Source organism: Mobula birostris, chromosome 16 (genome assembly GCF_030028105.1).
Source record: "Mobula birostris isolate sMobBir1 chromosome 16, sMobBir1.hap1, whole genome shotgun sequence".
Lineage (NCBI taxonomy): Eukaryota > Metazoa > Chordata > Chondrichthyes > Myliobatiformes > Myliobatidae > Mobula > Mobula birostris.
In genome coordinates, this window is record NC_092385.1 from 78305892 (window position 1) to 78323958 (window position 18067).

At 40.5% G+C, this 18067-nt stretch overlaps 1 protein-coding gene across 10 annotated transcripts in view; it reads left to right on the top strand.

The window, feature by feature from the left end:
• Nucleotides 1-18067, top strand: part of klhdc8b (kelch domain containing 8B) — a 152769-nt gene that overhangs the window by 124291 nt on the left and 10411 nt on the right. Inside the window, exon 6 of one of the 10 annotated variants that reach the window (XM_072280924.1) lies at nt 9774-9845. The exons of the other annotated variants lie outside the window; for them this stretch is intronic. Coding sequence (XP_072137025.1) covers nt 9774-9829 — 56 coding nt within the window. The 3' untranslated portion in view covers nt 9830-9845. Of the gene's footprint in view, nt 1-9773; nt 9846-18067 lie in introns of those variants that run through there. 10 annotated transcript variants of the gene reach the window in all.

The window sequence follows — 18067 nt, forward strand, 5'->3', positions numbered from 1 at the left end:
CAAGACCTTTTTCAATGTTGCAACACCCTGTGACTCAACAACTCATGCTTAGCAAGAAATACTGGTGTCAAAGTTTGCACCATCTTTCTTTGAATCCGCCATTAGTTTGCTTTAGCATTCTACTTTGCAATTCAGTTTGTCTCATCCTCAGTTAGAAATGTAAATAAAATGTTCTGACTGAGGAAAATAAGAATGCAGAAATTCACTTAGTCACTTTGGGGAGTTGGTTTGAATTGTACTCAGGTCAAACCTTTGAGAAAACAAAGTCATTCACCCATTGCGCAATGAGCAAAAGATCCCTTCTGTATCCATGAAAGCTTAGTTTAGTTATGTTCGATATGTGCTGGCATGTCTGTCATCTCTTGAACTGACATCTAACAGATCCCAGTGAGGCTCAGCACTGAGAGCAGCTTTATTTCTTCAGATGGTCTCTTGGCAATGCCACATGTCCCAGCACAAGTTCTCATAACCTTTGCTAAAGAAAGGGTCAGGAACTCTATTGATGATAAACACACAGCACCATTTGTACTGTTGCTGGTGATTCATAATAACAAAAATGTTTGTAATAGTACTTTCTGAAAGTACAAGGTCTGCATTCTTCTCTTTGTTCAGGCTTTCAGCAAACATCAGGTAGAAGAATTGGGGGATTACTGGTTTGGGGGTGGCCCAATCTAATCCCTTTGTGATTATGGTCCATGTTCCTTTCTCAGGGGTCATTAGGTTTTCAGGGCAGTGTAGTGTTATAAACACAAAAGATTCTGCAGATGCTGAAAATGCAGTCTAATACAGAAAATGCTGGAGGAATTCAGCTGCAGAGCCCGAGGAAGGTCTCAATCCAAAGTGTCAACTGTTACCTCCTCTCTAGGCATCTGCCTGACCTGCTGAGTTCCTCCAGAACTTTGTGTATTGCCCAGTGTCGTACGTAGACTTCACTGAAAAGCTTTGCATGGAAGGGATATCCATGCATTTTGACACTGAATAACTTATAGGAAAGGCTGTAAATTGATCAACTCGTTATTGGTAATTATTTTATCGTCACATGTAATGTAATGTGTACATTGGAAAGCTTTTTTTGCATGCTAGCTATACAAATCATTCCATACATACTGTAGGTACATCAGTGGAGTAAAAAGAAAAAACAGAATGTGCAAAGTAGTGTCATCAAACTCTTTCTGCTCCCTCTTCAGAGACTATCCAGTGCAAGTAGGCAAATAAAGTGCAAGGGCCACAGCGAGGTAGAGCTCATCTGTTTGTCTGTGACAGGTCTGATAACAGTCAGATAGAAATTGTCCTTGAGCCAAAAGTGAGCACTTAATGATCTATAGCCTAACTACGGTCCCCTACTGCTAATAGCTCTGAAAGTTTCTTGCATCTCAATGCTGCTAATGGGTGGAAAGCCAGGGAACAGATGGAATGACAAAGCTTTGTTATCTAACCTTCTCCCTCTCCTTGGCTGCTGGGGAAGAGGGACACAGCTGCTGGAAACTATATGCAGCCATTTTGGGAGATAAATATTTGTAAGATGTACCTGTTATAGTTTTCTTTGTTTTCCACTTTGGCACAAGACTACATTTTCAATTTCAAATTTGGAAAGTGTACTTCTAGAAACACAGAAGTTTAAGAGCACTGCACCAATGGCTTTTTCTATTTTAAACTCTTTTACACATGTCTTTGTTGCTTCCAGTTAATTAACAGTGCAGCAATTTTTTTATTCAGAAATAGCAATTTGTTATTGCAAGTTCAAGCTCGTCTTATTTTAATGATGCATTCAAAATTGCTCAGAGCTTTGCATATCCACTGAAGCATCTTTGCCCATTTTATGACACAGAAGAGAAACATATGCACAAAACAGACAAATTTCAGAATTATATGCACGTTGAGGACAGAAAGGTTTGATTTGTGGCCTTTGTGAAGTTGCTGAGCTCACAAGAAATGGCTACCAGATGACATTGCTGCTAAAATGAGATGAGTTGAGCGAGCTAGGGCTTTTCTCTTTGGAGTGAAGGAGGATCGGATGCTAAGAGGCATAGACGGGTGCCAGCAGGAGATTTTTTCTTAGGGCGGAAAGAGAGGGCATAATTTGGAGGCATCGAGGAAGTATTGGGTGAATTTGAGAAGTATTTATTTTGATAAGAGCGGGTGTGTGGAGTACGCTACCAGGGTCAGTGGTTGAGGCAGATACACTAGGGACATTGAAAAACCCTTAGTTAGGCACATGGTTTAAAGAAAAATGGAAGGCTGTGTAGGGGAAAAGGGTTAGATAGATCTCAGAGTAGGTTAAAAAGTCAGTATAACATTGTGAGCCGAGGGGCCTGTTCAGTGCTATACTGTTCTATTTTCTAAATCAGGCTCCATTTTTGAAACAATATACCCATCTCCATTGACCCTACTTAGTTTGTCATCAACATCAGCGATTCATTTCTTGTCAAATATAAAGCAAAATATTGTGGATATTAGAAACATGCAATAAAATCAGTTGTTGTTGGAAAGGATTAGCTGTTCAGGCAGCATTCATTGGAAGAGAATCCCATTTATAGAAATATCAGTGACCAGGAATGTCAACTCTATTTGAAAACTCTGTCAACATTCAGTGAATGGTATTTATCTTAAGTGATGTTGATTCAGGGGAAATGGATGTATCAAATAAAGAAATTCTCATGCCATTGACATGGAACAGATGCAAACCTAGTTTTTTTAAACTTTCTTTCATAAACAAATATATTTTTAAAAAATCTAGGAAGGAGTCAGGTCCATGCTAGTGGGGTGAGAATTCACCAATCCATTCCTGAATGTCATTGTCCGTTGTTTATCATCCCTCCTGAAATGAAATTGTAGAAGTCAACCATACAGTTGATCCTGGAGATATATATAAATCAGGACGTGAATGAACTTAATTGATTTTTTAAAATAATGTTCCAGTAAGTTTCCCAGCTGCCATAGTGGGACTTGAACTCCTGAAACTGAATCAATATCCGGGCCTTTGGATGCTAGTCTGGTCATATCCATTATTATACCACATCTGAGTTTATATTATCCTTTTAAATTTTATGCTTTCGGTCACACATGTCCTTATTTTCTAGTCTGCTAGTCTCAACATGAATCTGTGTTTTTTATTTATTGTATTTTATTTAGAGATAGTACTCAGAGTAGGCACTTCTGACCCTTTAAGCCATATTGCCCCAGCAACCCCAATTAACCCTAACCCAATCATGAGATAATTTACAATGACTAATTCACCTAAATCTTTGGAAGGTGAGATAAAACCAGAGCAACCAGGAAAAACCCTGCATCCCAAAGGGACGACAGACAGAGACTCATTACAGAGGACGTCAGAATTGAACTCTGCACTGTGACATGCTGAGCTGTAATAGCATCACACTAACCGTTATGCTACTGTGGCGCGCAGTATTTTTCTTGTATAAGCAATGGTCATCATTTCTGTTTTGAAAGGCTTGCTTTGATGCAGGACATTTCATGGCTTCAGATTAGCTAAAGCACTTTGCAGCCCTTGGAGAGCACTTGATGTTGTCATGTAACAACATCAGTTTGCATAGAGCAGCTTCCTGCCAACACCAGTATGACAATATTCAGACCATCAATGAGATTGACTGGGAGATAATTACCATGAGCATTTGAGATCATTTCTCTTCTCTTCTCCATTTTAGTGTCAAACCAATAGATTACTTTATGATTGAGAGGGTAGGTGCTGACTTGGTTTAAACCCCTGTGCAGGGAGAAAGTATCTCAGACAGTGCACCATGCTTTCACTACTGCTCTGAAATATCTGCATTGATTTTATGCTCAAGTCAATGAAGTAGAACTTGAATCCATGATCTTAGGGTTCCAAGAATGATAGTTTTGATTCAGAGCTGATTCTAAAACATTGGTTTATTTTGGAAAACTCTATTTGTGCAACACACAAAAAATTCTGGAGGAACACAGCAGGTCAGACAGCGTCTATGGAAATGAATAAACAACCAATGTTTTGGGCTGAGACCCTTCATCAGGACTGGGAAGGAAGGGGAAGATGCCAGAATAAAAAGGTGGGGGGGGTAATGGAGGCCTCCCTGGAAGGTGATGGTTGAAGCTTGATGGATTTGAAAGGCAAAAGGATGAAGAAGAAAGAATCTGATCAGAGAGACGAGTGGACCTTAGGAGAGAGGGAGAAGGAGGGACCCAGTGGAATGTTGTCCTCCTTCCCCCCCCCCCACCACCTTTTTATTTAGGCATCTTTCCCTTTCTTTTCTAGAAGAATGGTCTCGGCCCCAAATGTTGACTCTTTACTTCCCTTCATAGATGCTACCTGACCTGCTGAGTTCCTCCACCATTTTGTGTGTGCTGCTCTGGATTTCCAGCATCTGCAAAATCTCTTGTGCCTAGGTTTGTCCCTTGACAGCTAAACAGCTACTTTTCATGTATCACACTTGTACCAGTTACATTAACCATGATTGCCTTCAAATTGAATACGAGATACTGAAATCATTTCCATGTCCAGACACTGCCGCTAATTTTTAATCTTGTAGCATTTGTCTGATTCATTAATAATCCAAAGGCAATAGATTTTGGAGGCTCAGCATGTAATTATATCTGAAAAGAAATGAATCTCCTGATTGGAGGGAGAGGATTGGGGAATAAAATATTTTTTTAAAATCGGGAACTGTGACCACTTTGGCCACCAGTGGGTTGTGAGCAGTACTTGTGTTCCATTCTCAAGGGAGACGAAAGTTCAATGTATTATTTAAAGTCATTGGAATTTACTCACTTGTGTACAGTTGCATTCGGCATAGAAATTGTTTTGGAAAAAGATGTTGCAAATGTAGATTATATTTCCTAATATATAGAAAGAGAAGCATTGCATTTGTTTTTTTGGGGTGCAGACCGCCTAATTAGAATTGGATGTAGATCTATTACTGTATATAGCATTCTCATTTATTTACATGTTAACAAATAAGCACACTATATAATCTATCAAAATCAAATTCTGAATCTAATATTTTTCTCTCTATTATTACTGTTTAATTTAATAAGCAGACTTATTTTTCTCCCTATGCTAATGAAGTGGTAAAAACTTGAACTCGATATATTCCATTCCTTTACTAAAGCATTGATATGTTCCTTATTAATATTATGGAAGAGTTGCATGTTTTAAAATGATCCTTCTCCATGGAATTGTGAGCTTTTAATTTCAACTTTACCATCATGTTTTGTCCAAAAAAGGTTATATCTGCCAAGTTACACAATAAATGTACAATTCTTTTTCACATGTTGTCACTTCCAGTGCATTTCACCCTATAGCAGAGAATATGCCATTCACCGTTCAAAGAAATTCAGAATAATTTCACAAATGTGTGCAACAAATAATCATTGTTTGCCAGACACCTTCCGAAGGTTCTCTGGTGCTAATATTTTCTGAAGCAATTACATGAAGGTATGAAATTTTGCAACGAGTGTTCCATATTCAGGTTCATTTATTCCTTTTTTAACTTAGTATTTGATCATGTTTTATTTAAAGAAATAAGAAAAATACAAGACATTTATGTTAATTCTAATCACCAAAGTGTCACTTTTCCAACAGCTAATTAAGCACTTGCTCTTATAATCACATTCCCTCGAATATTCCCCTGCTTGCTGAAGTCTTCTGCTGCAATACACTTTTGAATCAGAATAAAATCAGCAATCCAGTAATCATTTTGTTTTAGTTATTGTCTAATTCCCTTCTCTGTCAAAGGAAAGTACTCTCCCCAGTAATTTCTTCAGTTATCAGAGGGAAAAAAAATCCCTTACTCTCAAGCCCTGACCAGAAGTATCAACGAGGAAATTCTTTCAACCCAGCTTAATTACTTCAGAGAAACTCCAGGAGAGAAATTTATCGTTCACACTGCATAATATGATGAATAACTGTCTGTGCATTACAATGGAACTTAATTTCAGAAGGGATAGAATCAGGTTTATTATCACCAGCATGTGATGTGAGATTTTTTAACTTAGCAGTGGCAGTTCAATGCATTACATAATATAGAAGAGAAAATAATAATAATAAATAAATCAATCAATTACTGTATACATATATTGAATAAATTTTTTAAAAAGTGGAAAAATAGAAATACTGTATATTAAAAAAAGCAAGGTAGTGTCCAAGGGTTTAATGTCTATTTAGGAATCGGATGGCAAAGGGGAAGAAGCTGTTCCTGAATCGCTGAGTGTGTGCCTTCAGGCTTCTGTACCTCCTACCTGATGGTAACAGTGAGAAAAGGGCATGCCCTGGGTGCTGGAGGTCCTTAATAATGGACGCTGCCTTTCTGAGACACCGCTCCCTAAAGATGTCTTGGGTACTTTGTAGGCTAGTACCCAAGATGGAACTGACTAGATTTACAACCTTTTGCAGCTTCCTTTGGTCCTGTGCAGTAGCTCCCCCCATCCTCCATACCGGACAGTGATACAGCCTGTCAGAATGCTCTCTACAACTATAGAAGTTTTTGAGTGTACTTATTGACATGACAAATCTCTTCAAACTCCTAATGAAGTATAGCCGCTGTCTTGCCTTCTTTATAACTACATCGATATGTTGGGACCAGGTTAGATCCTCAGAGATCTTGACACTCAGGAACTTGAAACTGCTCACTCTCTCCACTTCTGATCCCTCTATGAGGATTGGTATGTGTTCCTTCGTCTTACCCTTCCTGAAATCCACAATCAGCTCTTTCATCTTACTGATGTTGAGTGCCAGGTTGTTGCTGTGGCACCATTTCACTAGTTGGTATATCTCACTCCTGTACGCCCTCTCATCACCACCTGAGATTCTACCAACAATGGTTGTATTGTCAGCAAATTTATAGATGGTATTTGAGCTATGCCTAGCCACACAGTCATGTGTATATAGAGAGTAGAGCAGTGGGCTAAGCACACACCCCTGAGGTGCGTCAGTGTTGATTGTCAGTGAGGAGGAGATATTATCACCAATCCGCACAGATTGTGATCTTCTGGTTAGGAAGTCGAGGATTCAATTGCAAAGGGAGGTACAGAGGCCCAGGTTCTGCAACTTCTCAAGCAGGATTGTGGGAATGATGGTATTAAATGCTGAGCTGTAGTCAGCAATGAACAGCATCCTGACATAGGTGTTTGTGTTGTCCAGGTGGTCTAAAGCCATGTGGAGAGCCACTGAGATTGCATCTGCCGTTGACCTGTTGTGGCGATAGGCAAATTGCAATGGGTCCAGATCCTTGCTGAGGCAGGAGTTCAGTCTAGTCATGACCAACCTCTCAAAGCATTTCATCACTGTCGATGTGAGTGCTACCGGGTGATAGTCATTAAGGCAGCTCACATTATTCTTCTTAGGCATTGGTATAATTGTTGCTTTTCTGAGGCAAGTAGGCAATGTGTGCTGAATATTATGATGTCTGCTTTTACAGCTGCTGACTAAGCATTCCATCATGGCTGCATTAAAAAATTTCCAAGATTTTTGCTTCCAATCTCTATCTGAGAATCCATTCTTGGCTTTATTCCTCTCTGTGAAGTAGAACCTTCTGTTTTCAGCCTTGCGTGCATCTATTAGCAGTTCAAATCTATGCCCATTGCCCTACTTTGATAACCTAAGTAATATCTCAGATTAATTTATTTCATATTCTTATCTATCATGTACTGTATGTCTCTGAAAACATTAGGTGTTTTCATTACAGGCTAAGAATCTTCCTTTATCTCCAGTCTCTTTCCATAATGTCAATCTTAACCTCCAGGTTCCAGTTTCACAGTTCTTCACTGTTTGTAAAGCTTGAATATCTACTTTAGAGTTAGTAATTCAACATGGAAACATACTCTTTGGCCCAACTAATCCATGCCAACTTCAGCATGCTCTCTGCTTGTTGCATTTGCCTATGTTCTTCTCATAACCCACTAAGCCCCTCCCCTCCATGTACCTAACCAAATGCCTCTTAAATGTTGCGATTGTAGCCACCTCTGACAGCTCATTCCAGTATACATTGCCTTTAGCATAAAGAAGTTACCACCGCTCTTAAATCTCTCTCTTCTTTTACCTTGCCCTCTTGTTTTGGAGCCCCCAACACTGGGGAAACAACAATGGTCTTTCAACTGATCCATGTTCCTGATGATTTTATAAACTTTCAGTGAGGTCATCCCTCATTCTCCTGCAGTCAGTGTGGCTGACCTTTCCCTACAACTCAGGCCTTCTAGTCTAGGCAGCATCCTCGTAAATCTCTTCTGTACTACCTTCAGCTTGATCATGTCCTTCCTTTAACAGGGTAACCAAAACTGTACACAATACAGTTCCAGGAAGGCCTCTCCTAAACTCAATGACCCAAATGAAAACCAGCATATGAAATAGCTTCTTCACCACCCTGTCTACTTGTGCAGTAGCTTTAAACAAACTGTGCATGTGTGCTCTTGGGTGCCTGTGCCCTGCAACACCTGACAGTGCTCTGGAGAGGCATTTTTAATATTATCTCAAAGGTATTGATTATAGATATCTCTCCTCGTCCTATTACTGCTATCTTTGGATTACCTAAAATTTCCAGTAATCTTTCCCCTTCAGCCCGTAGAATGATTGCATTTCTTACTTTAATGGCGAAAAGATGTATCTTACAACATTGGAAAGAGCCTAATGCTCCAACTACCTTTTGTTGGTTTTCCCAGACGATATTATGCTTAAATTTGGAGAAAATTAGAAGTAACCTTTATGATTCCTCACTTAAATTTGAACAGACCTGGAGATCTTTTATTCAATATTTTCATTTAATGTAATTTTTTTTTCTCTTTTGTTCCATATTTATATTCCCTTCTTGCCTTTTTTTAAACTGTTTTTAATGGAGGTCGGGTTTGAGGACGTGATTTTAAGTTCTTTAACTCTACTTGTTTCCAAGTGAGCCCATTGCTTTGCTTTGCTTTTAGTTTAGTTGCACGGTGGGTTTTTTTTCCTTTTCTCTATTGATATATATATATAAAAATCGGTATACTATTATTTTACCATATTATTTTATGTTTAAATTGCACTGTTTATATCAATTTTTTCTTCTGTATTAATATCTCCTGTAATTTCTAACAGTGTATTAGTGCCTTTATGGTTTACCCTTTGTATACTTATTCAATAAAAAGATTTAAAAAGAAAGAAAGAAAGAAAGACAGTGCTCTGCCAGTAACTGACCCTGGTTTGACTGAAAAGTGCCAGAAGAGGGCCAGTAACATCATGAAGGATTTCACTCACTCTGCTCATGGACTGTTTGTTCCACTCCCATCAGGAAGGAGGCTACATGGTGTTACAAGAATCACCCCTTGCAATAATGATCAGGGAAGCACAGAGAGAATTTGTAATTACTGATAATTACCTTTATTGTCTCAACATACAAACACGTGAACTTACACAACCAAATACCTGTGTGGACACCTACTAAGTTTCCCTGACCTTCCATGAACAGAAAATGTAACACCGGTTTAAAAGGAGTTTCTGCTGCCGGCCACATGTCCCCCGTGATCCGGTCTCAAAAATACACGAGTCCATGGGGCACCTCATATCCACGATAGCTGGTCTCCTACAGAGTTACCTTCACCAGCATACTTGAAATGTCTGCTTTTATATTCATTTCTTACCAAATCAAGTATTGCAATCCAGTGTCATTTGTTGTAGGTCATGTGTCTTCTGATCTTTAACACCTTTTTATTGGCTCTGCTCCATTTATTGTTCTATTTTAACTTCATCAGTCCACAGGACTTGTTGCCAAAATGTATCAGGCTTGTTTAGATGTTTCTTTGAACCTTTTGAATAGAACTTTTTGGCTGCAATGAGCGAAGGTATGTTTGGAGAAAATGGTGCAGAATTTGATGAAAAGAACACTTCTCCAACTGTTAAGCATGGGGGTGGATCAATCATGCTTCGGACTTGTGTTGCAGCCAGTGGCATGGGGAACATTTACTGGTAGAGGGAAGAATGAATTCAATTAAATACCAGCAAATTCTGGAAACAAACATCACACCGTCTGGAAAAAAGCTAAAGATGAAAAGAAGATGGCTTCTACAACAGGATAATGATCCTGAACACACCTCAAAATCCACAATGGACTACCTCAAGAGGCGCAAGCTGAAGGTTTTGCCCTCTGTGCTAAACCATAAGTATATGTTGTAACTGGGTTAACTGTCTGGACACACCCCTCTGCTGACTGCCCCTGTGGCTCCTCCCACAAATCCTGAAGAAAGGTGATTTCGCCTTGCCCCTCTCCCTCAGTCTGGGGGCAGACACTCACCATGGAGGTCGTATTGTACAGCGAATAAAAGCCTTTCAGTATTTTACCCAACTTCAGTCTTCTGGAGTTATTGAAGGTGCTTCACCCTCACAGTCTCCTGACCTAAACATCATCGAGGATCTGCGGATAGATCTCAAAAGAGCAGTGCATGCAAGACGGCCCAAGAATCTCACAGAACTAGAAGTCTTTTGCAAGGAAGAATGGGTCGAAAATCCCCCAAACAAGAATTGAAAGATTCTTAGCTGGCTACAAAAATGTTTACAAGCTGTGATAGTTGCCAAAAGGGATGTCACTAAGTACTGCCATGCAGGGTGCCCAAACTTTTGCTTCCGGCCCTTTTCCTTTTTTGTTATTTTGAAACTGTAAAGGATGGAAATTAAAAAGTTTTCTTGCCTGAAATATTAAAGACATGTGCCATCTTTAACTTTATGCCTTTTGGAAATCAGTTCATCTTTTACTCATTTAGCTACTCGCAGTAACAGAAATTTTGACCGGGGTGCCCAAACTTTTGCATTCCACTGCATCAATTGTCAAGTCTGCAAAATTGGGACCATCGTGTAAATCAGTTGTTATGTACCAGCGATGATAACATTCCTGTTTCTCCCCATCATTTTCAACTGGTTGATGTGGTACCATCCTCTTCATCTGGAGAAGTCAGCAGCCTGTATACTGATGGACTTGGACTCGCTTTGTCTATAATTTCATGGGGCCCTGCAAACCTTGGATTTAAACATAAGGTTGGTTTGTGTATTCTAATCATCACTTTCTCCTGGACTTAATTCTATAGGACTGACTTCTGAGTCAAAGTTGGCTTTGCTCTGTTGCATTTTGATTCTTAATTGATGAACTGCCTCTTTCAGTATTTCCACCAATTATTGTACCCACTTTTCTGACACAATCACATTTAATTCGGGTTCTGACAAGTCTAACCCTAACAACTCTGAACAGCCTCTCGTGTCTCTTCTGATCATGAGTTCATACGGGGTGTAACCCGCTGATGATACCACTGTATTCCGTATTATCATCAGTACACAAAGCAAAACTGCTTGCCCTGTTTTTCCATGTTGTTGCACCATTTTGGCCATCATATTTTTTAAGGTTTGTTTCACGCTTTCCACAATTCCACTATACTGTGGTCTATAGGGTACATGAAGTCTCTGCTTGATCCCTAAAAGTGCCACGATATCTTGCATTATCTGGGCTGTAAAATGTGTGCCTTGATGCGATTCTATACGCTAATGAAATCCCCAGTAAGTGAAGACCCTTTCAAGTAAAATGTTTCCTGAGGCTTTGGGCATTTTTTTCTTAATTGGGAAAGCTTCCACCCACTTGGTGAACGGATCTACCATTACAAGATACTTGTACCCTCCTGGGGTGGGTGGCAAAGATCCAACATAATATATCTGCACATTAGTCCAAGAGCTCTCCTGGTATGTCAGAGGCTGCTTTCTTTACATTTCTTTTAATTCTGTTTCTTCTTTCTGCTCTTTGGTTAAATCCATAACCTCAACCTGTTGCTCCCTCTACCTTCCCATCTCCTCAATTTGTGGTTGCCATTCCTACCCATTTAAAGCACCTTGCTTTGCTAACTCATCAGCCTTCTTATTCCCCTCAAGGGATAACTTAGACTGGGCTTTCACCTTTATGACCCCGTATTCTTCCCCCTTTGCTTCTTCCACAACAGAGCAGAAAATGGGAGGGGCTTCCTATCAGCTGAAACAAATAAACCTTGCTTCCCACAGAGGCAAATGTTCTGTAAGGCTATTACAAACATATATACTATCAGAATGTATGACTGGTCCAGGCAGAAAACATTCTGGGTGTGCTAATGACATACCACAGCTGCCATTTCTGCTGCTTGTGCACTCTTGGTGTTGGGTAATTTTAAAGCTACTCTTTACCTTTCCTGGCCATCTTCATCCTCTACATAAATACTGCACCCAGTTCTCCTCTCACCCATCTGTACTGATGAGGGGTCATCTATAAAAATTTAAAATAGGGTTTTTCCTTTGTGTTTTCCCTTTGTTTGTGAATTTGTTGAATTATTTCTTGGGTATTGCTTTCTAATTTCTTTTCACCTCCCCCCGCCTTATTATTTTAAATGGTCCCTTGGGATCATTTAATAACCATTATTAGGGCATATAATAGAGCAGAAATTAGTGAGGTTAGAGGATTAGGAAGCTTTTAAAGTCCAACAGAAGGCAACTAAAAAAGTCATTAATAAGGTAAAAATTGAATACCAAAGTAAGCTACCTAATAATATTAAAGAGGATGCCAAAAGCTTCGTCAGGTTCATGAAGTATAAAAGAGAGGCAAGAGTGGATATCAGCCCACTGGAAAATGACACTGAAGAGCTAGTAATGGGGACCAACAAAATGTTGGACAAACTGAATAAGTATTTTGCATCACTCCTCACTGTCAAAGGCTCTAGCAGTATGGTGGAATTTCCAGGTGTCAGGGCCATGAAGTATGTGAAGTTACCTTAACTATAGAGAAGGTTCTTGGAAAACTGAAAGGTCTGAATGTAAATAAGTAACTTGGACCAGATGGTGTACACCCTAGGGTTCTGAAAGAAGTGGCTGAAGACATTGTGCTTGCATTAATAATGATCTGTCAAAAATCACTAGATTCTGGAATGGTTCTGGAAGACTGGAAAATTGCAAATGTCGCTCCACTCTTTAAGAAGGGAGAGGAGCAGAAGAAAGGAAACTATATACCAGTTAGTCTGACCTCAGTGGTTGAGAAGATGTTGGAGTCGATTATTAAGGGTGAGATCTCAGTATACTTGGAGGCACGTGATAAAATAGACCACAGTTAGCATGGTTTCAAAGAATTACAGAGACATTTTCCTCAAGGACTGATCTCTTGGAATTCTTTGAAGAACTAACAAGCAGAATTGACAAAGGAGAATTGGTTGATGTTGTGTACTTGGATTTTCAGAAGGTCTTTGACAAGATGCTACACATGAGGCTGCTTAACAAGCTACGAGCCCATGGTATTACAGTGAAGGTTCTAGCATGGATAAAGCAGTGGCTGACTGGCAGGAGGCAAAGTGTTGAAATAAAGGAGCCTTTTCTGGTTGGCTACTGGTAGCTAGTGGTGTTCCACAGGGGTCTGTGTGACCGATTCATCTTGCATTATATGTCAATGACTTGGATAATGGAATTGATGGTTTTGTTGCAAAGTTTGAAGACAATATGAAGATAGGTGGAGGACAAGTAGTTTTGAGGCAGTAGAGATGCTATGGAAGGACTCAGACAGGTTAGGAGAATGGGCAAAGAAATGGCCAATGGAATAGTGTCAGGAAGTGTACGGTCATGCACCTTGTAGAAGAAATGACAGGGTCGACTATTTTCTAAGTGAAGTGAAAATACATAAAAAATAGAGGCACAAGGGGACTTGGGAGACCTTGTGCTGGATTCCATAAAGGTTAATTTGCAAGTTGAGTCTGTGATGAGAAAGGAAAATGCGATGTTAACATTCGTTTTGAGAGGATAGAATATAAAAGCAAGGATGTAAAGCTGAAACTTTGTAAAACACTGGTGAAGGCTTATTTGGACTATTGTGAGCAATTTTGGGCCCCCTATCTTAGAAAGAATGTGCTGAAACTGGAGAGGGTTCATAGAAGGTTCATGAAAATGGTTCCAGGATTGAATGGCTTGTCACATGAAGAACATTTGATGGTTCTGGGTCTGTATTTACTGGAATTTAGAAGAATGAGGGATGATCTTATTGAGACCTATCGAATGGTGAAAGGCCTTGACAGAGTGGATGGAAAGGATTTTCCCTGTGGTAGGCATTCAAGACCAGAGGACACAAACTCAGAACAGTGGGGCATCCTTTTAGAATGGAGATGTGGAGGAATTTCTTTAGCCAGAGAGTGGCGAATCTGTGGAATTCTTTGCCACAGGCAGCTGTGGAGGCCAAGTCGTAGACCTTGCTGGCCATCTGTATTCTATTCCCTGCCCTAGATGCAGAACAATGAGGGAGCTGATGCCATGCATGCAATAAGCATTCAGCAAGGTCCTGATTGACTTCAGGTAATTATCCAGAGGCTCCGATCCAATTGCCAACAACTTATAGATTTTTAAATGTCTCTGATCGTCAGATGTTTAAAAACAATTGAACATATTTTTTAAAAGAAAATCAAAAACTGACTTAATAAAATAAAACATATTAAAAGCTAACAGGATTATAAGATACAGGATCAGAACTCGACCATGTGGCCCATCGAGTCTGCCCCGCCATTTCATCGTAGCTGATCTATTTTCCCTCTCAGCTCCAATCTCCTGCCTTCTCCCCATATCCCTTCATGCCCTGACCAATCAAGAATCTATCAATCTCTACCTTAAATATACCCAATCACTTGGCCTCCACAGTGGTCTGTGAAAATGAATTCCACAGATTCACCACCCTCTGGCTCAAGAAATTCCTCCTCACCTCACGTCCCTCTATGTATGCAATTATTCAGGCTGTGGAGACTTAATGCACTTTATGCCTGCAAATACCACCTTCCTCATAATAAGCGGATGATCCAAGACCTCACAACTTACTGCCTTTAATCCAATGACCTCTTCTATCATTTTCCGTAACTATTTTAAAACTAATAGAATTGTGGTTCCCAACTGCCAATCCAGTTACTTGCCCTGCCTCGGTCCCCAGCAGAAGTTCACAGTGGAACCCAGCACTGACTACCCACTGAAAACACACAAAATGCCGGAGGAACAGCGACTATGGAAAAGAGCATGAGTATTAATGGCTATGAGTGAATTGGGGAGAGGGTGCGCCAGTAGGGTCATGGTGGAAGGAACTCATCTGCTATCATCAAATGCCCTGGTCATGTCCACTGACCAGTCAAGCACTTGATTAGGGGTGTTGCCATTAAGCGCACTATATAGGGGTAGCATACATTCAGCAGCTCGAGGAATGAAGCAGTGATAGAAATTCACCATACCTAAAAACTGCTGTAGTTTTTTAATATTGTGGTGTGGTGGGAAATCTATAATAGTGGCTACTTTTGATGAGAGGGGTTTTCATGCGTTCTGCAGAAATGGAATGGCCAAGAAAATCAATGCTTGCCAACCAGAACTGGCATTTAGCCAGTTAGTAGTCAACTCGTGTTGGCTTAATCACTCAAAAAGTGTGTGGAGATGAGATACATGTTCAGATTTGGATGCTCTGGTGACAAATATGAATTCCAGGTAAACACAAAGAAAAAGTAAGTCTTTTAATACACAGTCTGTCAGCCATTGCAAAGTCTATGCTGCAATTTTTAGCCCAAACTGCATGCGCAGGAACTCAAAGAGGACAAACAGAGTTATCAATACCATTTTGGTAGCCTCTAACCAGGTGCACTTTGGAAAACAATTATCTTCCCAGCTAAATCTGCTGGAAGTTCTGGATAATGATTGGGGTTGGTGGCTTCATTAAGGCATCACTAATGACTACGTGGCCAGCAGCCACCATCAGACTTGAGGACCACAGGGAGCGTTGAAGCCCAGGGCCTATTTGACTAGCGTACAATACCAAGTCTTATGTTGGCAAACTCAGCCTTTGTGGTTGCCAGCTTTTCAGAGTACAGTCTATACATGCAAGAATTTATACAAATGGTGGGCCATTTGTAGAAACGTGGTGTTCAACCCCGTGAATTGTGACCGTAGTTGAAAATGTGGGATTGGTGAGGTTTGGAAATTCGCCCAGAAGTGGAGTAAACTCACGTGGTGGTGTGGTGCATGCGCTTGACAGAGTCGTTGTGGGGAATTTACTGGAAGAGCAGGGTAACGACCCAAAGTCCTTGAGGTCCATAAACCAGCAGTTAAATGTGAGTTTTCAGCAATCTGTATTTGTTGTGTTCAGGAAGGTGTTCTAGTAGGCTCATCACCCTCACAGCCATGGAGTTTCCGAGCAACGCTACCACAAACCAGAACTTGGTGTGATCCACGGTGATTTCTTGCAGTGAGAATTGGGCCTCAGCTTGTACAAACCAAGTGCTGGCATTTTGCCCCCAAAATTCTGCCAGTTTCAAAGCGACTGTTGGCCGACGTGTTCAGTAACTCTGGAATTGCCTTTGAGCATCTGAGACACCAATGTAGGTTTTCACAAATAACATGACATGAGGTATTTATGTTTAAGTAAAAACCATGACAACTCATTTAAGAAACTGACCACAAAGATGGTAAGCGTAATCTGTCTAGATATGTAGTCACTTCAGTCCCGCCTCTTAAAATAAACCCCTGCTCAATGTCAGTGGTTGTGAATTCTGTACATTTCATCAATTACATTACCCTGTTCTCTCACTCCCTACACCTGGGCCATTTATATCACCTCTTCACACCAAAGCCTCAGCTCGTCACTCATATATGGACCAGTCAAACAATTGGCCATTCTGCTTGAGCCTTAACTTTGTTTTTAGCTGCTGTTAATTTGCCAAGCAACTATTAACTAGTAATTTGTAAATATTCTTCATTTAGAGTCTGGTTACGTGAAACTTACCTGAAACTACCATATCTCACCTCTTTTAAACTCTTGTGCCTCAAGTCTTGGCTCCTGTTAAGTGAAACGCACGAGAAGGTCCGGGTCCAACCTTCTTGCATTACTTCTCAGCAACCAGAACCAAAGCTTTTGGTTCGTCTCTCTCCCGCTGGGCAACATGGTGCCCAGCATAGTGAAATTCCTAATCCACTGCAAGGCCAGGGGTTGTTACGTTTAACTCTCATGCTAAAAATAGTTGTTAAATTAGATTAAAAAGATTTTAAAAGAATTGCAGAGATTGAAAAGATGACAGAAATTAAAAATTCAGTAACTTCACCAAGGACACAGTGTAGATTAGCAGTGATTTTGGTTAATATCCTTGGATATTATGTTAGGGTGTTTTCAAGAAGGTGAACCCTTGTAACATGGAACGCCCCAATGGAGTACCTAGTAAGGCTCTGAAAACTTGTGCCAACCAACTAGCGGGAGTATTCAAGGACATTTTCAACCTCTCACTGCTATGGGCGGAAGTTCCCACTTGCTTCAAAAAGGCAACAATTATACCAATGCTTAAGAAGAATACTGTGAGCCACTTTAATGACTATCGCCCGGTAGCACTCACATCGACAGTGATGAAATGCTTTGAGAGGTTGGTCGTGACTAGACTGAACTCCTGCCTCAGCAAGGACCTGGACCCAGTTTGCCTATCACCACAACAGGTCAACTGCAAATGCATTCTCAATGGCTCTCCACACGGCTTTAGATCACCTGGTCAATACAAACACCTACATCAGGATGCTGTTCATCGACTATAGCTCAACATTTAATACCATCATTCCCACAATCCTGATTGAGAAGTTGCAGAACCTGGGCCCCTGTATCTCCCTCTGCAACTGGATCCTTGACTTGCTAACCAGAAGATCACAATCTGTGCGGATTGGTGATAACATATCCTCCTCGCTGACGATCAACACTGGCGCACCTCAGGGGTGTGTGCTTAGCCCACTGCTCTACTCTCTATATACACATGACTGTGTGGGTAGGCATAGCTCAAATACACCTACAAGTTTGCTGATGATACAACCATTGTTGGTAGAATCTCAGGTGGTGACGAGAGGGTGTACAGGAGTGAGATATACCAACTAGTGAAATGGTGCCACAGCAACAACCTGGCACTCAACGTCAGTAAGACGAAAGAGCTGGTTGTGGACTTCAGGAAGGGTAAGACGAAGGAACACATACCAATCCTCATAGAGGGATCAGAAGTGGAGAGAGTGAGCAACTTCAAGCTCCTGGGTGTCAAGATTGCTGAGGATCTAACCTGGTCCCAACTGATCAACGCAGCCATA